The sequence below is a fragment of the Pyrgilauda ruficollis genome, unplaced genomic scaffold (assembly GCF_017590135.1).
Source record: "Pyrgilauda ruficollis isolate IOZ18807 unplaced genomic scaffold, ASM1759013v1 scaffold74, whole genome shotgun sequence".
Classification (NCBI taxonomy): Eukaryota; Metazoa; Chordata; class Aves; order Passeriformes; family Passeridae; genus Pyrgilauda; species Pyrgilauda ruficollis.
Window position 1 is genome coordinate 74,597 of NW_024529266.1, and position 22,232 is coordinate 96,828.

Consider the following 22,232-nt stretch of genomic DNA (forward strand, 5'->3'; position numbering starts at 1 on the left):
TCAGCCATGCATTGAGATGTTCAGGTCGCAGCACCTGCACACATGGAGAGTCCAGCTTTGCCACTGTGAGGGCCTGGGAGGCTGACCCTGGTCTCAGGGCAGTACAAAGATGAGGGCCAATCGGGGAATAGGGAGGACTGGCTCCGGAACATAGGAACAGACATAGGAGCCAGGGGAAGGAGCCAATGGGGTCTAACAGATTTTTGTGGGAAGCTGCTTGTGTCTCCCTAGACCAGGGAATGCCTCCCAGGGTCTCCATATGAGTTTGCTAGGCATCCTGTAAAACACTGAGAGCAAAATTGGCTTCAAATAATAAAACTTCCCTTCATATTTCTTATTTTTAAAAAAATTTCAGTGTCCATCCAAATTGTAATAAAAACCAGAATAAAATGACGGTTTTAATTTATTGTCACTTCTTTCCTCCCTCCTCCTGTCCTCCTACCTCTCCTGAAAACATTTTAATGGATTCTTCCACTACACCTGAATTTTGACCTAGGCATGCAGCCATTCCTAGTTTTCTGAAGACCTACATCATATTTTAATTTCTAGTTATTTTCCAGAATTGCCAATTTTGGATCAGAGGCTTTAAGTCCAAAAAATACCTAAAATAGTTGGTTGAATAATAGTAAAGATATTTCATATGTCAGTACAACTTATTTCTAAGGAAATTTTGCATATATTGTTAAACTGTTTTTTATGTCAGTGCATGTACTGTTTAGGGCAAATAGGTAGAAAAGCCACAAGCTATTTTTAAAAAACGTATGTAAGTCTTTCATGAAACTGGTGCTGTACGTTACTTCTTTAATGAATAAAACCTGTTGATACAAATATTCTGTGTATGTCCTTCTCATTTTGTCTTTTGATAGGTTGACGAAGTGGTGGATGAATATAGTGAAAATAATTTCTATGAATCTGATGAAGAACAGAAAGAGAAGGATCAGAAATTGAAAACCATCTATACTATGGACCCTGATCACAGGCTGCTGTTACGAAATACAAAGCCCCTGCTTCAAAGCCGAAATGCTGCTGTATGTCAAATTCCTTTTTAATTAAAATGTTAAATCACAAATAATCTAATTTTTTAAAAATTTAAAAGATTGAAGAGTAAAATCTACACCTCTTTAAAACTGGTGAAAATATCCTTTAGTAACTCTAGGAGAAGTGTGATGGATCTGTTTTGAATTTAACTTAGCTTGTAAGTGAAACACCTAAACTGATGGTGATATGTGCTCAAAATAGTACAGACAAACAATATACTAATAAAAGTATGAGAGCATTTGAATCCAACTTACATAGCATGTGGTGACTCTACCAGAGGTCGCTCTTGATGCTAAAACTCTCAACTGTTAGGATGGCACAAACATGTACAGTTTATTGGTACGGATTTATGGAATCTACAAAGAATCTACAAAGAAAATCATACTTGTTATTGATTCATTTTTGTTCTTTCTTTTGAGTCTCACATTTTAAAAGTAGACAATTATACACCACATTTCTAGAGCTGTTGCCCTGGCAGGGTTCCAGGATAGATACAATGTTTTACGTATGGTACCTTAGATTATTTCCATGAGATTTTAAAATACAGGTAACTTTTTAGAACTGAGAAAAGCCATGCTCATGGTGAATCATTATGATGTTAATCAGATCACAGAATATTAACTTTCTAACCTGAGCTCATCATGTCAATCGGGACTAGATGTCTTTTGAGAGAAGTCTTCCAATGATAATGAATATTCATATCACTGCAAAAACAGTCCGCCATTATTGTCACCTTGCCACCTATTCTTAAAAAGCTAAATAGATCAGCTTATAGTTCTCCATTGAAACATACTTTGAGATTCTAACTCATGAGTCTGACTCTTCTCAAAATCATTTATGATCTGCCACCCCAGCAGATTTTGGAAACAAGTTGATTAAATTTTTACAACTTTTTGCTAAAAATCACTGTTCGGTGTCTGTGATATTTCTTAATTTCATGCAAAGAACAAGTATGATTCATATGGTTGCTATCCCACTTCACTAAGAGGTTCAATTAGTTATTGCCTTTATCCATAAATAATTTTCTTTATTAAGTACGGTGTTGATTCTCACACGTATGATCTTTAACTTTCTGGTATAAAGTTAACTGAGATATTAAAGTGCATTTTGGAAGATGGTATTGAAATTATGCTACTTTGAATGGCTGTTACAGGGTTACTGATACTATTCACAGAATTTACCTACCATTAGTTTAATTAGTGGCTTTCCATATGACCTTATGTTTTTTTGTCAGCAGTAAAAGATACCTGTGGTATATTGCTAAAAATCTTGAAGTCATTTCCTGGCTTTAGATGTTTTTATTTGCTTTTTATTGTTGAATAATAATTTTTCTTTCAATGGTACTAGGATTTAAGATACCAAGTGAAGTGTTACTATGAGGTCTTTACTTGGAGTCTCTATGATTTGTTTTGTGTGAAACAGAGAGTTTATCATGACACTGTTGTGGGAAAGGTTGTGACATGACACTCACTAGCATAAAGATCATATTTTGTCTTTTATTTATGAGAAAATCTGAGAAGAAAAAACCAGGTTTTAAGTTGCTTATGTCTCAGTGTTCTGAATTTTGTTAGCCTGGATATTGGTATACACCCCTGTAGCTTTTGCTTTCTGTTGGATTTGGTACTTTAAAATTTTCCAGTAAAGACAGCTGTTGTTTTATAAATTGCAAAATAGAATAATAGAATGAAAGGTTTTGAGTGGAAACTAGATAAAAGGTGATACTGAACCTATAGTAATAAAGGGAAAGCACGTTAGAAAAACTTGTAAAGAATATTTCTCCATTACTTTGTACAGCTGTTAGCAATACTGATATATCAAGGATGGTATCACTATGTTTGTGATTTAAATTGCCTAATGCTTTTTCTCTTTGTCCCTATTTCTATGACCTTCTGTTTATTATAGCATATAGTAATTACTGGGAGGAAGTAAAGGTACTTAATTAGTAAAAATATATTTATTCCAGTGTTCTTCCTCAGACTGCTTTGCTGATTTCAAAGACCACAGGTATGCACTTTGCTTTCGGAAGGAGAGTGAGCTGATAGTTCTGCAGGTGTCATGCAAATGTGGTAGATATGAATGATGATTTGAAGTTAACATGCTGCTCTGAATGTTCTTCCTTTAGGTGGTAATGGCAGTTGCACAGCTTTACTGGCATTTGGCACCAAAATCTGAAGCTGGTATTGTTTCTAAGTCATTGGTGCGTTTACTCCGTAGTAACAGGTAGGTGAAGTCCATACTTTATATCACTGTGTGTCCTTTTTTGTGCATATTTGTTTAGCCATAGTTATAAGAATGTAACTATTACAAAATTAATTTGATTTTGAAATTCTCCTGCAACAGTCACTTTCCCTCAACAAATGAAGATCACTAAAAGTAATTCCATCATTTTTGATATCCTGTCCAGGAATCATTGGTTATTGTGTTTCATTCATATGATTTTTGCTCTGACAAGAACATGGCTGCCTAGTTAGTATTTAAATGGAGTCAGTACTAACTGGTTTGTTTAATATCTTCATGTTTTCTAAATTATTGGAAATTTAGTTTTGTTGAGTTCCTTACTGTCTTGCTAAGCACTAAAGAAGCCTTCTTTAGTGTATTTTGTTTTCCTGCACTGTAACACAAATCTCAAAATGTGTGAGTTTAGAAGGGATCACTAGATATTGTCTAGTCCAACTTCCTACTCACGGAGGGTCTCCTGAAGCACAGTACTCAGGACTGTGTCCAGTCAGCTGTTGGGTATCTCAGGAGAAGGAGACAACATATGTGTTAAAATTGATATTGCCACTGTATCTTCTGTGTTTCCTTAATCCTTGGATGTTTTTTAAAGAACAAGTTTATATTTAATTCAGAACATTCTGTTTTGACTTTGTCATATTCAATAGTATTTTGTCTGTTTTTCTATGAAAGGTCTTGTCAGCTACATTTTGTAAGTGTTGGTGCTATTTTTTCATTTGTATTTCATAGTTTTTGTATAATGTGCGAATATTTTCTGCACAGAAGTGTTTTTCTTCCCTATTCAGTTTTTAGATTTTGAATTTCCATGTATTTGTATGAAAAGCCTTGAAGGATTTCATGAGACAATATTAATTAGTTTTAGAAAAACTTTTTAACTAAAAATTGTATTTTTGGCTGAAACTTTGCTGCGAGAATAATTTACTTTTTAAATCAATTTTGTCAAACAGACACAAAGGTTTTTTAAAAAGCCTCACTTCTGTGTGTCTGTCAAGATTACTCATCCTACATATACCATAACTTTTGTCAGCCCTGCCATCAAAGAGCTGTTTCTCTGTAAAAGTTCCACAGCTCAATATCTGTATTGTTTAAAAGTTGGTAAAGAAGTAAAATGGGATTAGGTAGAGTATTCAGTCTTTAATTTCAGATAAGTGTTGTTTTTGTGTTTGGCTTTATAGTATGGTATGCTTCCCATTCTCTTTATGCGAAGATGAGTAAAGTGCCTAAGGCAATTGGCAGATAATGTATAGACTCATAATCACAGGCTGAAAGGATCATTTGTATGTGGTTTATTGCTTGTTTATACTCAAGTTTCATTAAAAGAAAAGTCACTTCTTTCCTGTATCTCAACTAGTGCCTTAAATGACACTAGTTTTCTGATTTTTTCTGTCTTGAGTGGCTTTTCTGTTTTCTGTTACCATTCTGGGTGAAACACTTTTGCTTTTAGAACCACTTCGAAGTAAGCTTTTGCTGTTTGCCCTTGAAGTTATTTGCCTGTGGCCTTCAAATTAATGTCAACTAAGCTATAATCTAGTTAGGGTGAGAGTGCCCAAAAGAGCATCTCATAGCAATTTCCGGTCTTGTTTCATCATGAGTAGCTGACAATTGCCATGCACCTATGTAAGAATTGCATAAAATTTGTTTAAAAGATCTTAAGTACTTCTCTATTATCACTTTTCTTTGTAAGCAACAGCTGTAATTACCTTAGGGCTATTAGACAGTTTTGAGTAAGAGGAGATGATGGGTATTATGATTTCTCATTAGCTTGAGATTTGCAGCATGCAAAGATTTGAGCACTCGTGGTTCAGAAAAATTGTGTGTAAGTTATTACTTAGTTTTTAAGCAATTGGTAGCACAAAATCTGCACTTTAAAAGCTTCAGACTAGTATCCAGATTTCTTTTGCTCACTCATGTTGAGGCTTTTAAACTCACGCATTAATGATGAGAATGCCCTCTCCAAACATGTTTAATGTTTTTGTATTATAGTATTGTCTATCTCTTGCAAAGTCTATTATGTAAAATGTTAGATTTTTATAGATGTGTATGTCTGCCAGTGCATACCCTTGAGTCACAGGAGATCCTGGCACATTTTGAGAATTTTTAGAAAAATTCTTAAGAGAAAAATATCATAGTGTTTCTTGCTAATTGTGCAAGGATTAACTGTTCTTGTAATTAATGCAGTTATTTCAATTCTGCAGATAAAACTTGTGTGTTTTTATTCTCAGCTATGTCATCCTGAAATATTTATTTCAAGAAGGTGGATAAAATGTAAGGCTTTTGTAAGCTATTTCTATTATATTAAAATGATAAATGTAGTTCTGATTTGAATAAATACTCACTGCCTACAAAAGGTTCCATTGCACTGGAGTCAGTGAGTATTTTTGCATATTGGAGTTACAAAAAATGAGAGCCTGGTTTCATCATATGGCTCTCTTCTGTGAATCAAATGATGAAGCTAGCAGTTGGCAATAAGCTTTGCCATCTATGTTTGTGCCAAAACAAAAGGGCAACTAACTTGATGTTCAAATAGAATTGAACTTTGTTTGCTCTGTTGAGTTATTCTATGTATCAGTAATTTTGTGGAATGACACTTATTTTTCTTTTCACATTCTAGAGAGGTGCAGTATATTGTCCTGCAAAATATTGCCACTATGTCAATTCAGAGAAAGGTATACCCTATTTAGTTTTTTTTTTTTAAATCACACTGTATATGAAACACAGGAGAGTTACTTAAATATATTCTGATTTTCAGGGCATGTTTGAACCTTATCTGAAGAGTTTCTATGTTAGATCAACTGATCCAACTATGATCAAAACACTCAAGGTGAGTTTATTAAAGGCAAATTTTTCTATGTACTGCTGGACTAATCAGTTTGCAATAGAAAGGTAAAATTCTTTTCACTGGTATGACACAGGTCATTCTGTGCTGGTTTTTTATCTCACTAAGAAGTATGGAGGCCTTTAGTTGAGTCCACAAGGGGCCTCCCAGCTTGTCAGGCTGTGTGAAAGTTCCTGTTACTGTGTTGCAGGTGGAAGAGTGGCTGTACTTTCCACTAGAGCTTTTAGGACCTTTCTGTGATAGAGAGCATTATAATTTTTTTTTCAACCAGGTATTCTGACATTGAGAGTTTCATGGGAGGAAAAGAGTCTTTAATACTGTTAGCTTAAAAGGAGTGTAAATCTGTTCCTCTGTACAAAATGGGGCAGTGTTTGACTCCTAAATTTTCTTTGAAGTCAGCATTTGACAGGAGGAGTACTTTAGGTTTTCCTCAAGGCCACATCTCAATCCACGTTTCCAGCTCTTTTCTTGTTGTTTTCTCTGTAGTAATTCTTTAACAAATGTGAAATCCTTGACAAAACAATGGCTAAAAAAGTGTCTGCTATTATGTGCTTTTTCTCTTGTTTTGCTTTAGATTATCATAGGCAGTTATGTTTAGGAGTGGATGGTAGTTTTCTGAAAGAAACTATTTTTTTTTCCTTATCTTCGTTCTACCTGCATATTGCACTTATATGTGCAAGATTGGTGTAGTACAAGATGGCTATGCCAAAACTATCATGTTTACATACAAAAGAAATACATTTTTGTATTTTATACCAACAATAAGACTTAAGTAAATTTGAGGCAGTTGGAAGCAAAAAAAAAATATCCTCTACATTTTAGGAATATTGTGAGAAATGCCTTACTGTTATCCAAGAATAGTCAGTCCAAAAATAATAGAAAGTTGATGTATTTAAATTCCCATAATCATTGATAATGTATTGGAGAAGAGGTGGAGAAGTAGAAATTGTGGTTTGTCCTTTCATTGTTTCATTTGTTTCATGATGGCTGAAAAATTTAGAAGTCCCTAAACTTTTACATATGTAAAAAAATCTTGTGGTTTTCTTCCTCTTCTACTTCAGTAGTTCAAGCCTACCTATTTCAAAATAGAATGGTGAGACCCATGGCTGTAATTAATATGTAGGAGCACCCTTGAATTTATCCCCTGTGCTGTTTGGATTTCTGGGTTTTTTTATTTTACAACATTAAGTTTGCTTTTTTGATCACTGGTTAGCATTGAGCTTAGCATTAAGCTTTCACAGTACCCTATTTTAATTACAAATTCTCAGTTATAATTAGTTGTCATCATCTCAGAGTCTGTAGTTTTCTGAACAGTTAAGGTTTTTTCCCTATTATGAGCATTATTTTGCAGACATGTTGATTTTTTTTTTCTGTTTTATTATTCAGTCTTCTACTATTTGGAACTCTTATACAGATTTTCTTAGTCAGCCTTTGTCTTCATATCCCTGAAAACTGTAGCGTCAGTTGAAAATTTTGTCGCCTGTCTTCCCGTTATTTCACAGTTCATATGTGAAAAAGGCCAGTGAAGATATTTGTCAAGTTCTATTGATAGCCACATTCTACTATAAAACAATCTCCTTTTCTCTTGCATGTTTCTCTTTTTCATTTATCCTCTTGCTTTCTATGCTATTCTAGATACATATCTTTAAGAGCCTTTTGTGATGTTTCTTAAGAAATTGTGTTGGAGTACAGGTGGACTATGTCATTTGAGTATCCTTTTCTGGAAGACTTCAAGTCAAAAAATGCCAACATATTTCCAGGGCATGACTTCCTTTTGGAGAGACAGGGTTGTGTTTTCAGTTTACTTCATTCAAAGTTGAAACAGCCTGGAAGCATAGCATCTTAACAATCTATGCCAAGTGTTGTATATCATCCTTTTGTTCACCAGGAACAAAGAGGAGGGCTTCCAGGGTCTGATGGTGTTGGTATTGAATAAGATCTGAGGAATCTCATAGATGCAAATGTTTTCTTCCTGAGTTTAAAGGTCTTTTATTACCGTTCATCTGAATATAATGGCCAGTTTATTTCTCCCCTGATGCAGTTGGGACTTCCATTATTTCTTCTTAAACTGTTGTGTGGTTCTTATATGCTAAGGCCTGTTGTATGGAAAAGCTGACAGAAGTATTTCAAGCCCATTTGATATGCTATGAAACACTAAAGCTCAGGCTCATAAAAAATGCGTCACTGAGCCTCGGAGTCCTGCTTTGTAAACTTTGCAAGTACTTGAAAGGAAAATATGCCTCCTGAGCACAACGGTGATACCAGTTTGCACTGATATCTAGTATACTCTGTTGAATTCTGAGTGGTATTTTTATATATATTTTATATACAATAGAAGTATAGTGTACATGTGGTACTGTTTGTAATATTTTATCTTAAATTTTGACAATATGTCTGGGGTTTTTTCTTGTAGCTTGAAATCATGACAAATTTAGCAAATGAAGCCAACATATCCACTCTGCTTCGAGAATTTCAGGTTTGTGCAAAAGTGTATTCTTTTTATATTCTTTTTATATTTATGATCTCTTTTTCCATTGTCAGATGTTTCTCCTTCGCTTAATTTTTTCGAGTTTAACTATTTTCGGGGATGAAATGTTCCAAATATGGAAATTAAAGCATCTCATACCATAATGGATAAAGGAGCTATTTGTATACAGAAAGGAATCCAAATATTTTGGTTCTCTCTCTCCTTCCAGCTACCGAAAAAGAAAGAAAAAAAAGTGATGAGAAAAACTCAATCATTCCATATTCTTAAACACAAATTCCAGCAATTTGACTGACACTAGAAGTCACTGTATTGACAGGGTCTTAATTTTAGCATTATTTGGCCATTAGTATTTGTTGCCAAACTTCATTTCCATAAGTCATTTGATGAAATTGTGTTTATTGTCTCCAGTATCTTTATGTATCAGCAAGATCTTCTGCCTGTATTGTGAAACAGTGTCTGTCCTTTCTTTCTTCTTTACTTGTGGCATCTATTTGCATTGCTTCAGTTCTCTGGCTGGATTTCTGTGAAAGGTACTGGTTCTCAGGCAGGTAGGTTATTCATAGTTTCACAGATGCTCCTAGTTAAATGAACTGAAACCTCTCTGAAGAGAGAGCTCATCAACTCCTCCAGCCTTGCACACAAACTAATGCCTGTTTTTGGGTAACTGCACCCTGCCCCAAACTTTCTTGAAATCAGCGGTTTGCATGACTGTGGGTTACCAAAGCTTGCAAGAAAATGTCTTCTACAAGTGACAATGAGGTGAAAAATTATAGCTTCTAATGTGCATTGTAGCTAAGTTTAATTTATTATACAGTATGTTTGCCTTATGAGAATAATATGGTCTTTGTTTGACAAGAGTTATATATTGACTAACAAAAATCCTGTCTCTTTAGACTTACGTGAAAAGCCAAGACAAGCAGTTTGCTGCAGCTACGATTCAGGCTATAGGCAGATGCGCAACTAACATCACTGAAGTGACTGACACGTGCCTTAATGGCCTCGTCTGTTTGCTGTCCAACAGGGATGGTAAGCTAAAGTTCTCTTCATTTTCTGGATAGCTGATAGCATGAAACGTTTTCTTAGAGAAAACCACACAAAGCTTCAGATCACATCAAGAAGTGAGAGTTGACTTCTGTAAGAATTTGGCTGACAACTGGATAAAAATCCTGCACTTCCAAAGGCTCTGGTATTCACTGAGTAGTTATTTTCTCTTCTGATAGAGAAATTAATTCATCGTGGCCCTCAATTACATGTTTACCTACTTTTTCTTAAAATGCTGAGATTATTAAAGTGTACTGTTTTGATTATCATAGGTAGCAATAGTTAGAAGCTAAGTTGCATCAAAGCAGTTAGCCTGTAGAGGGTGCTGAAAGCTTGGAATTTTTTTTTTTTCGTAGTGCATCAATGCCTAAATGAAATCACCTATTAAATAGTTTTAGGATAAATGGCCCCAAATTTGGCTTGTTTTTGTACTCTAGCCTTCTGTTATTTTTGGGTAGCGAAACAAAGTTTCAAATCGCTGGGAACACAACAAGGAGCAGATAAAGTTAAAGAGGGTATAGCAGCACGGTAAGCCTATACCTAATGTTATTGTATTTTCTTACTAGTTACCAATGAATATGGCAATCTTATTTCATAAGAAGTCAGTAATATGTGTTAATAAATAATGTCAGGAAGGAGCAAAAGCATAATTGTGGCATGCTGGAGTAGTTCAAATACTTCAAAGAACTTGTTTGATACTGCTCTTGGCTTTGAAAAGCAGCATTAATGCCTCTGTATATCTCCTGGACATATTTTTCATGGTAATCCCAAAAAGGCATTAGGGACATCATTTTAACAGCATATATTTGGCCAGTGACCCACTAATACACATAGAGCTTTCTCTTGTTTTATGAACTGTGTTGTCATTCACAACCACCTCATCTTGTATCAGAAATTCTTGAGTGGCCTCAGTGTATAGCTTTGTATTTTTAATATGTGTGACTTTCATTTCTTAGTGCTGTAGATCTTATTTCTGTTTAAGCCTTTCTGATTGTCAGCTGCATTTAAAATATCTTCCCGTATCGTGTTACAAAGCCATGTCTGCACAGTGCACCTTCTTTTATTATATTCAGCAACAGCCATAGTAAAAATACAAGCTTCAAAGGTTGTTCTTGATTTTGCCTGATTCTTCTAGTGATCTTCCTCTAGCGAGTAGGCTTTCTTCAGCATGTACAAATCTCCATATTTCTTTTGTTTTAAATGAAATAATAAAACTGTCACTTCAGAATACAGATTTTGTTACTTAGCAATCTGTTTTCTTGCTTTGTTTTTGTTTTGCTAAGAAGAAATCAAGATAAGAGGAAAAAGTGTTTTTTCTCCTTTTATCATAGATTGTCAGTTTAATATTTTCTTCAGAGTGATTCAGTATGTATATATATGTATATATTTATATACACACATATATGCATGTGCATGTATGCAAAGGTCTGTCTCAACAAGATTAGTTTTCATGTCTGTTTCTAAGTAGTTGTCTAGCAAATAAAATTATCTTCTTGTGCTTACTGTTCTGAAAGACTGCAAAGGATATATTGAGGATCTTTTAAACCTGGCAGCTGGCAAATTGCTTCACCATAGCTGCAGTGTCTTTATTCCTTCTTTCATGGAAGGAATAGAGTGGCATAATTTACATGGTACCTTTCCCCAGGTGGCAGGAAATTACTGATAGTCACAGCTTACTGAACGTAAGTGTTTTGGAATGGTAAGGGAATAAAAAAGAGATTTAGCGTAGTGGATGAGAATAGCTTTAAGAGTCTTGGTTAATCTTGCTTTCCCCCAACTTTTACTGTTAAAGTATGCAAGCAATCTGTTTGTTCCACTGCTTCTTTCGTGGTCATTTGAAGCCTGGAAGTAGTCCTGCTGCTTTGTGTAGCATTAAGCACAAACTAGGTAGGTCCAGCAGGTTCTGAGGTCTGTGACAGCAGAGTCGCCTGTGCTTTCTCTGTACTATTTTCTTATTATGAAGAATTCATTTGAGTGCAGAAGAGAGATGATCATACTAATTTTACCCAGCCATAACAGAATCCTGAAGTACAAGGTTGTGGGAAAAGTGCCTTCTGATTCCATGTGCTTGTAACTGTCGATACAACCCAACACTCAGGATATCTTGGCTATATCTGGTACAATAGCTTTACAGTTAATCATTCTGCACTTTGGGTGATGAGAGGCAGGACATTGTTCCAGAAACAAGGATATCAAGAACCGCTCTTGAAATTTTCTTTGCTCGCTTATAAGTGACTTAAAGTCAGATTTTCCCTTCTCAGGAAAGCTGCAGTATGTGGTGAAGAAACACGGACAATATTTGAACTACAGAAGCACAACAGAATCTAGAAATTTCAGTGTTGAGATGCCTTAGTGAATGATTATGACAAGCTAAACTTGACTGACTCCTGAAGAAACTGTTTTTGTGTAGCCATGTTGAGGACTGAGAATTATTTTCCTTCCTCATCTGCTGAAGGAAGGACAAAAAGAAAAGTTGCTTTCTTTCTCTAGTGTGACATTTGGCATTTGACTGATTAATTTCCTTTAAGCGATTATATCGATAGTTTCAACTGACTGTTGGGCCCACTGTAACATAAAAGTAATTTTAGATGTTAGAGACACATTATAGGAATTATACAGGGATTACTGGAAGTCTCTTGTCTGACTGTACTGCATATACTAGAAATCCTGCAGGTTTTTCATAGATGGGTGACTTCCATTTTCCATTGAAAGTTGATGGTTGTACGTAAGCATGGTTGTAGAATGTATAGCTAAAACATTTTTTGCCCTGCAAATCTGTATGAAATCGCAAGTCATAAAATTACTGGAATGGTTAATACAGCTGGTAACTAGTACATATCTCTTCAAATTACTGTTAGAATGGCATAAAAGAAAAGCAACTTGTAGCATCCAGTTTATATGTATTAATAGGGTTTCTGAGATTTGCTATTGATGTTATAAGGATGGAAAAGTTAACAAGGTAAAAGCTTAAACCTTGGCTAGTTCTGAGAAGCAGGAATTTAGGTCTGTCTGGGTAATTAGCTGTAGTGATTGCTTTTAGTTTGTTTTTAACTCTAATAGCACTGTTAGTAACCCTAGTAACAGAATGGTTTGAGTTGGAAGGGACCTTTAAATTTGATGTAGTCCAACCTCCCTGCCATGGGCAGTGACACATTGCACAGGCCAAGTGGCTTGGAATTCCATCTAACCTGACCTTGAATGTTTTTGGAGAAGGAGCACCCACCAAAATGGCATCCTGTCCAAAGCCAGTTGATGCCGTTTTGCTGCTGTTAGAAAAGGTGGTTATACAAACTATAGACTGTGGATAAATTAGTCTTCACTTGTGTGTTTTAGTTGCTGCAAGGATGGGTTAATGTAAGTAAAAGAAAATTTGATGTAACATTAATGACTTCAAATGTTGTATTTCAGAATTCACTTTTTGAATGTTCTTTGGTAATATACTCCATGCTGAGATGATTTTCTAAGGTTCTGTTATAGTGCAGCCAAATTCTCAATTATGGAAGAAGTCTTTAATTTTTTTCTACAGTTTACTGTCTGCTGCATTGTTAATTTTTTTGCGTACATCATTATTTGACAAACTGGAACAGTGTATGACTGAGTATATTTTAAGTTTTTGAGAAGCTGTCAGGCTGCAGGATCTTCAGAGATTGTCCTACTTAGTCAATTCCACATCGCTTCAAAATTGTTAGAAGAAACTAAGATTTTTTACTGTGACTTGAAAATTGAAACTGCTAGTACCCTATGTAGTCTTTATTGATAAAGGCATTCCTGATCAGATTTTCTGTGATTTTCTTTTATTTTAAGAATTCAATTTACTTTTTGTAGTCCTTTAGATATGATTTAGACTGCTTCAAAATTCTTGTATTCATTTATCATTGCCTTGTATGGACTTCCTCTTTGATAATTGTAGTAGGAGTTATATTTTAAAATTTTCTTACTGCACATTCAGAATGCTAGTTTTATCTCCCCTTCTAGTATTTTGCTGGAGTTTATTATGGTTTTGAACATAAGTGTTTCTCTTTTATTTCTGCTCATTTTTTGGTGAGTCTCACAGAGTATGACTGTGCCAATCCTTATTCTGATACAAATGCGTTTTGATTTTGGTTTTACTTTTTTTTCCCAGTATCTAGACTTTTGTAAAATAGCCATTCTAGTCTACAATTTTTACAATTGTGATTAACAAATTGTTTCCAATTCTAGTTTATTTTCTTTATATTTGCTTCCACACATAGCATGAAAGTAGTTCCTATGGTGACACCTCATCTGCTGCAGTTGATATTACCATAGTCAGTTTTACGTTGTCAGGAAGTGTTTATAATAATGACTTCATGTGCACTCATTTTTTTGGGTTCAGTTTTAATTTTCTTAACTCTTCAGTGTTTCACAAAATACTGAATGACGAAAGTTGCCATTCCAATGTTCCCCAGTATAAATATTCCAGATTGTAATTTTCAAGTTTCAAGAATTGGCTTCCTATTTTAATATCTGGAAAAATACAGTGTAAATTAAATTGATCTGTAAGATTGTGCAAGACCTTGAGATGTTAACCTTGCTTCAAGAAGTTAGTTTAGAAAAATGACAGATGTCATTTCAAATAAAAGATGACACAAAAAGCTACAAGCTAAAATCTAAGCATTGCAAAGGCATATGACATAATGATATGCTCAGAGCTCTTGAAAAGTTTTTCTCTGTAAAGAAGTTTGCTTTCTCAAAAAAAAATTGAAGCAACAAGAAAATCCCACAACCCCCCAAAATTTAGGCATCTCTGCCCAATACTGTTCTGTTGAACTTTGAACATGCTTGATTGCTGAATGAATGGTCCACGTGTCAGATTAACTCAGACATAAATGAGGGAATACCTCTGTTTAACAAACGGTAGTTAGACTTACTAATCTCTCCATACATGAATTTACTCTTGCATGGAAGCTTGCCTCTGCTCATGGTGGGGTCTTTTAAGCTTCAAAAATTGTACATTTCATACAAGTTGATCGGGCTGTGAATGTTACATGTTGCAGTAGTTAAGCACTCCAGTGCATGACTTTGGCATGAATCTTACAACAGCTTGCTATTTAGAAGCTTCATTTGAATGTACCAGAGATTAGGTTACAGACCTGAGAGAAACTGTTTATATGCAGAAACATTCTTTGCATTTAGAAAAAATGCAAAGGAGACGTTTAGATATTTCTCTAGCGTATGAATGAGCTGTTACTTTTAATGCAAGCATTTATATTCTTACTGCAGACTGCAAATTACTTTTGAATATGCATAATTTTGATGAAAATCAAATTTTTTTTTCACACTGTTCCTCACTTTTATAGGAAAAATCTGAATTGCAGCTTCACTAAAAAGTAGTTTCATACAGTATATACTAGGTTGGTATTTTTACATTTAGAATGTTTGTGTCCTCTTTTTGCTGGTTGTAACGTGATTCAGGAAGCTGAACTTATATTATTTAGTAGAACAGTTTGCCTCTTTCTTACCAAATTAATATAATTCAGTTCTGGAAAGTGTATTTGCAAAGCTTTTACATCTTTTACAATCAATTATTTGTGGCTTTTTCTTTTGCATAAATGCTTTTTAAATTAATAATTTGTTTTGTCTAAAACAGAAATCGTAGTTGCTGAAAGTGTTGTTGTCATTAAGAAACTGCTGCAAACCCAGCCGGCACACCATGGTGAAATTATTAAGCATATGGCCAAACTCTTGGATAACATTACAGTGAGTATTTGTTCACACACTCTTACTTTCCTTGTCAACTGATAATAAGATTTTTATGTCCTTCAAATTTGTGCTGTAAATGGAAGTAGGTATATTAGAGAAATGCAAAGTAATTTTTTTTTACGTAAAATATATTTTTTCATTATCTTAATGGAAAGGAAGTAGAAGCTATCAGATGGCTCCAGTTTGTACCTTAGGTCTGGGAAGCTATTTTTAAAGAGATCCCTGGAAATGCTGAGTATTGCTAGTGCTGTTACTCCAGGATTAATAGCAGGTTTAGAATGTGGAGTTGGTAAATTGAAATGAAAATCATGTGGTAACTTAAGGATTATTAGCCAGTTGTCTTTGTGATCTGGAGTGGAGTTGGAAAGTTTTATTTCAAACCTTTTTCCCCAAATTACATGACCTTTCCATGGTATCAGACATGCTTCTGTGAGTGTGTTGCAGTGTCTTGAAGTTGCATTTTTATCTTCTGGGTATTTGAGATTCTGTGGTATTTAACATTAAAATTTGAATTATTCCCCATTATCTGTCTTTAAACTTAATTGACCTTTGGGTATGCAAATACTTAGTTCCCAAATTCTCCTCACAGGCCCAGTAATTGATAAAACATTTAGTGATGTGTCCTAAATTAGAGTGTATGTATGGCATCTAGTAGCTATCTATTATATCCTAAACTAAAGGTGTCCAATTTTGATCTATCAACAATTATTTTCTCAACAGTTGAGAACTGTTTAATTTCATAAAATTACATGTTTAACTATTGATTTTCACGAAATTACATATTTTTTGATAATGGAGCAGTTTCTAAATCAGTGAACCTTCATTTCTCCATAGTTGAATTCAGCAAAGTTTGGAGTATTAAAAGAAAGATGGTATTCTTAGTTCATGCTTACTGAGAAATTAAATAAATCTTCGGCTGCTAAGAGCTAATGATCAGTTTGTAACTGATGTAAAAAAAAATAAATTCTACTGAATTGTTCATATCAAAATAAGATACTGTTGTTAATTACATATCAAAGTAAGTAATACCTCATGTATAATAATTGCCTATATTTTCAGAAAATTTGTGCAATATTTTGATGTGATATTCCAATCTCACAAGCAATGTTCTGCCACTTTACCAAAAGAGTTTGACATCTTATTTCCACATACGCTACAACAGAAAATAGTTACTTCTCTAAATATACTGCTTAAAACTTACAAGAGTTTTGTAGCTCTTTTATACAATTAATACTTTCAAGTAAATATTCTAAGTTTTGTGGAAAAGAAAATCCTTTTCTAAGTCAAATAGCGGGGATGGGGAGAAGACATGCTGTAATTAAACTACTTTAATGTTCTCAGGTGTTCCAATACGAGGTTATACAGAATACCAGAAAATGTTGAGTGGTAGGAGAACAGTCTGTAGGATAGAGCAGCCATTGGAATATAGTAATAATCAAAGTCTGATTCTGCCTGGCTTTTATTCAAGAACTGGTCAAGAATTACAGTCATGTAGTCATGAACCTACAAGTAGCTGTAGGTTCTCCAAGGTGATTTTTTTTATATCTTTCTATGACATTTTAAATAACTTCAACATACATACCTTTCTTGGTATGCTCAAGACTTTGAATTAAAGAATACATTTTTAAGAAGTTCATATTTATAATTTCAATGCTGTATAATTTTTCTGACTGCCCTTACTATGTCTGAAAATGCATGTATTCCTTCACAGAATGATTTGGGTTGGGAGGACACTGTAAAGATCATCTGATCCAAACCCTTAACTCCTTACTTCTGTAAAGGATAAGTGTATACATTTCAGAATGAGTATGTAATTACTGGGGGTGTTAGTTTGAGATGTCAAAACTTAATACAGTATCAGTGGAATTCCTGACATCTGCACTTGTGCTTTTAACACCGATCTTTCTATGGCAAAAGTGGTTGTGAGTTGACATAACACAATTGCCTTGGGTTTTGTCTGGATTTTATCAAGTATTCCTGACCATTATTACACTGACAAACAATATACATACTTATATGTGTACACACGTGTGCACACGTGTGTACATGCTTACTGTGCACAGGGCTTTTTGGCATTTTGGTTGGTTTTCGTTTTTTTTCTTGGCCTCTCTTCTGTTGTTGTAAAGTATTAGGATTGAAACATAGAGGACCTACCCTATAGCTCTATACAGGAGTATACCCCTGTTTTTAGAGGACTCTTGCATTTGGATGTAGGAGAAGCAGCCAAATGTAGGCCTGAATGGACTTGAAACTGAAGCATGAGGGTATGTGAACGAAGAAATTCTTTGTTGCTTTTTAGAGTGGAAATTAATTCAGTACTAGGTATTACACAGATGAAAACATGAAGAGGAAGTTCTTAACAGAATTGAATACTATTAAATCAAAAAGCCCGTACAGAAAAAAGAAGCTTTTTGATTGTTTTGTCATGATTGTTCTGACATGTTCTGTCATGTCATTTTTAAGTCAATGGTAAACAACCACTAAAATAAGCAAAATTGTAAACTGAGTGGAATAGACTTTTGAATTTGTGCCTGATTTTTTTCTCATTGGCATAGTTATAAATTTCACTTGTGCTAGCCTGAGATTGTGATTAGCAATGTTGAGGTGCCTGCAAATGTTTCACAGCAATGTTTTTTTCAGATCATTTACTTTACTGAAATTTACTTGTTCTTATTCTCATCTTCTTCATACACAGAAGCCATTTAGAAAGGAGTGGGATATAGAATATTTAGAAGATAACAAATTTGCCTTTTAAAATAAATAAAAACTAAATAATAAGCTAAATATTAAGACCATATAAAAATAGTAAGACCCACTATAAGAAATACTAGGAAGGTCACTTAAAAAATAGTGATCTCTTGTAGATCACTGTCTCTAAATTATGATAAAGACTTGGTCTGTTTCAGTTTGTCCTTTGATTGATTATTTCTTACATATATGAAAATAGTGGCTATTTTTGTTCCTTTACTTTTGTGTGTTTTCATTTGTACTTTAAACTTTTATCCCTGGTGTGCCCAGACAAAGATCTATGAGATCTATTTTGTGTGTGATACTTGCAGGGTACTTGGACCTCTGCATAGTACAGCTTGATCTAGCTGTGTTCCAGCCTCCTTTCCTCACACCCTTCAAAAGCTGTAATGGAGAAGTATATGTCTGATGGTGTCCTGAAGACATTAAACAAGAGAATAATTGGATCTCTTTAAACTTCCATTTTTAAAAATCATATAAGCATTTCCATTTAGCTGTCAATTTGTTAATAATGTTGCCATGCTTTGCAATTTATTGACTTGCGAAAAACTGTGAGCTGGAGATTGGAGTAGTGCTCATTTGTGTTAGGTATGCACTCTGAGGTAGGCTTAATTAGTTTAGTATGCACAGCTTTTACAGTGACAGAAGTTTTAAAAATATACTTATGGGAAGGAGCCATTTAAAGAAGGGTGAGTTCAAAAGCTATTTTATGAGTTTCATCTCCAGCAGCAGCAAAATCTGATACTTTAGGGAAAGAGGTTTAAAGCTAAGAGAAGGTTCATTGTGGTGCATCTCCAGTATATCTTCTCATCCAGTTACTGGAAGCTTTTGCTTACTGTCCACATCATCATGCTTACTAATCTAAAAAATCCAATTCTTCCTCATACTCCATGTCTCTGATCAACTATCCCATCCTCTCTTTGCCTTTTCCTGATGTGTAGGTTTTAATGTAGGGTGACCAGAAGTGTACGCAGTAGTCAGATATGCTGGAGAAATCTTATGCAATGACATAGTGATACTGCTTATTTTGTGCTTTTTATCTCACTTTCCTGGTGTTGCCTACCTTTTGACTTCTCCAGAACACTGTCTTAAAAACTCTACAACTCTCTGAAAATGTTCATGATTCCAAGATGTATTTTTGCTTAGAAATACCCTTGGGAGTTCATCAGTATGTGTGGAATATGTTTTTGCATCCTCTTCTTAATGTTCCAAGGCCAGTAGTCTCCATATTTGTTTCTGCCTTTCATTTTTTAGAAAACTTATTTATTATGTTATATTGTATTCAGTAAGGACTACTGTCTGGGTGATGGGAATCTTGACTTCCAGTGTGACTTTTCTCTTACAGTACTACTCAGGCAGGTTTTTTTCTTTTGATAGCTGGTGAATTCTTACATTCTTGTTTTTCATTACAGACTTATTCCTAGTTCCTTCTAGAATATGAGCAAGACTATGAAACAAATCTCAAGGGTTTTCTGATCTAGAGATGAGGAGGAATACTTCTCGGTTGGATAAGGCTTTCCAAATATAGAGCAAAAATAAGATAGTGACGTGTAATTTTTAAGAGCTTAATATGCGAGGAAAATCATGTCACTTACAGGCGCAATTAAGTGTTAATATTTACTGGTTTGGATAGGGTTTCTTATTACAAGAGTAGTGGACCCATAGTTTTTAATGCGGCTCTGTTCATTCATCCACAGATAACAAACTTGACTTCCTAGTCTTATATAAATACTTCTCATAGTTCTGTTTCTGATATGTTCTGATATGGCTTCATAGTTCTGATATAGCTTCATAAGAACAGGCAGCTTGCTTTCTTTAATTTAGTTCTCCTTTCTTGCAGGGTAGGGAAGGTATCACAAACTATGACATCCATATCTTTGTATGTGTTTCTGTTCTGGAAGCTTCAGATTCTAGCCACATTCTTTTACCTTCTTACTTTAATAAGTAATTTTTAAACTTTTGTATTAGTAATGATTTAACAAGCAATTCTCATAATTTGACTTTTTTTTTGACTCTGATATCTATGTGGTTTTTTAGAATTTGAGAGGAATATGTGGCTAGTGGGACATTGTGTCCAGGGACACTGAACTTGAAGTAAATATTCTGCTTGAATAAAACACAGTTTTAAAAAAAATGTGTACACTGTATAAGAGGTGTAGTCACCAGTAAAAATTCTGTTTTAAAGGAATTTAATATGTAAAGGTTCAAAGAACAGAGGAGTCCTTGAAGTTCTACTATTTGAAAACAAAAAATGAATACTTCTCTTTTGCTCCTGTTCTTTTCTGTGTACTTTTTCATCTTGCTGTCAGTCCGACATTTCAAATCAACTTTATCCCTCTTTCCATTTCTGATTCCAAGTAAAATTTTTAAAAATTGCTAGCTATGCAAATTTTCTCCCGGATGCAGAAAATGACACCTCATTTGTAATTTGACTACCTCTCATTTTGTGACAGATGTGAATAACCAGAACTGGTGATTTTAAGTTGTACTTTACCTTTGCGTTTTTTGTGAATATATGGAGAGCTGAACTAATTTCGATAGTTTTTCAATTGTGCTGCTTCGAGCAATTTGTAAAGTCTTTATGGTATCTTTCTCTAATTGCTGTAAGTAACCAGAGTCTTGGTCTGTGTCTGGGGAGTGTCTGGCTGGTTTTTGTTTTTCTTTTGTAACCATTTATTTATTTTCCTTGAAACAGGTAATGGGTTGAAATGGCAATAGAAACTGCCTTCTGGTACTAAAGGCTTAAAAAGTGCACTTAACCACTTGCTCGGGCCATATGGAATAAAACATCAGGCAAAGTAATTTACAATCCTGTTTGCCTTTGAGGATAATGCAGAGCAGGGCTGAATAATGAAAGTATTATTTCCTGCATTTTTGTCAATTCAAGGTCCCTACTTAAGCTATACTGGAAAAGGCAGTGAAGGTCTAGAAGGGTCTTCATTTCTTGTTTGCTGTTTTGAGTACCCTGGAAACAACAGCTGTAGGATCATGCACTTGATATTACATGGTTGAAAACTGGAAGACTTAAACAGGGAAAAAGAAGTCTGAAAATATTGTGTGATTTTGACCTCAAATGAATCCAGTGACACAGAAACATTGGGTTCATCAGTTCGACATACACTTTTCATTAAAATGGCTTCTGCTCAGAGTTTGATTCAAAAAGTCTCTAATTGGTATTGATTCATGTGGCACAAAATTGTGTTTAATATATATGCAGTATTTACATAGTAAGCTAACCACCTGGTTAAAAGGCAGATTCTCACAAGAAATTTCTGTCTTCCATTGTCACCCTTTCTCAATTGAGGCTTTGTTTAGTCTAATTATTTAGCATTATAAAACTGGTTTATCACTCTAATAAATTTATTTTACAAACTAGGAAAAAGACTTGAAGAGTAAAACACTGTGCTTAAATGCACACTATTTAAATACAATTAAATACATTTCATTGTGGTTTTAAAGTGTAGTCCTGGGCTTGACTAGGAAAATACAAGAATGATACTTCTATGTCATTATTAATGCTATTACTGAAATTGGTCCGCTCTGAGAGCTGTGTTTGCTTTATAAAAAGACAACAATATGAAAAAGAATGTTTCTGATAGGCTGCTACCCAAACTATGGTACCTGGTGATCTCTTGTAGAATTTTAGTATTTTAACAAGTCTGTAATGAAATATTTCAGAAAAATAAATCTAGCATAACTGAAATCTGAAGTTGCCTATATATTCTTATTTAGAGGTATCTGTACAGTAGGCAACTTGAACTGCTCCAATACTGGAAAATCTAATGTACCACTCAATTACTATTCTTTAGCCCAATTTAAAATAATAGATTGGGTGTGAGGTCTTAATGCAGTGTAACCTTTGGAACATTAGAAATAACCTCTTTCCCTTTTGAAATCAGTGCACAGTAATGGCATCAGTCTTACCATTTTGCAGACGAACATACTCTGACTGCATTTAAAGTTTTTATACATAGCAGTTGTTCAGTAGCTTGTCCGTCTCTCTCATACTGTAAATTACAAGGCTATTTAACTTTTTGTCAATTCACATGAAAGAATTAATCTGTATCTTGATCTGTATTTACATATATTTATATATGTTAAATCACTGTGTTATACCACTCTCAT

General features: G+C 34.4%; 1 protein-coding gene across 2 annotated transcripts in view; it reads left to right on the forward strand.

Moving 5' to 3' along the window:
- Positions 1 to 22,232, forward strand: part of AP3B1 (adaptor related protein complex 3 subunit beta 1) — a 153,323-nt gene that overhangs the window by 55,350 nt on the left and 75,741 nt on the right. For both annotated transcript variants that reach the window (XM_041486109.1, XM_041486110.1), the window contains exons 8-14: positions 867 to 1,028; positions 3,161 to 3,258; positions 5,885 to 5,939; positions 6,023 to 6,094; positions 8,523 to 8,585; positions 9,491 to 9,623; positions 15,247 to 15,356. In XM_041486109.1, coding sequence (XP_041342043.1) covers positions 867 to 1,028; positions 3,161 to 3,258; positions 5,885 to 5,939; positions 6,023 to 6,094; positions 8,523 to 8,585; positions 9,491 to 9,623; positions 15,247 to 15,356 — 693 coding nt within the window. The remainder of the gene's footprint in view (positions 1 to 866; positions 1,029 to 3,160; positions 3,259 to 5,884; positions 5,940 to 6,022; positions 6,095 to 8,522; positions 8,586 to 9,490; positions 9,624 to 15,246; positions 15,357 to 22,232) is intronic.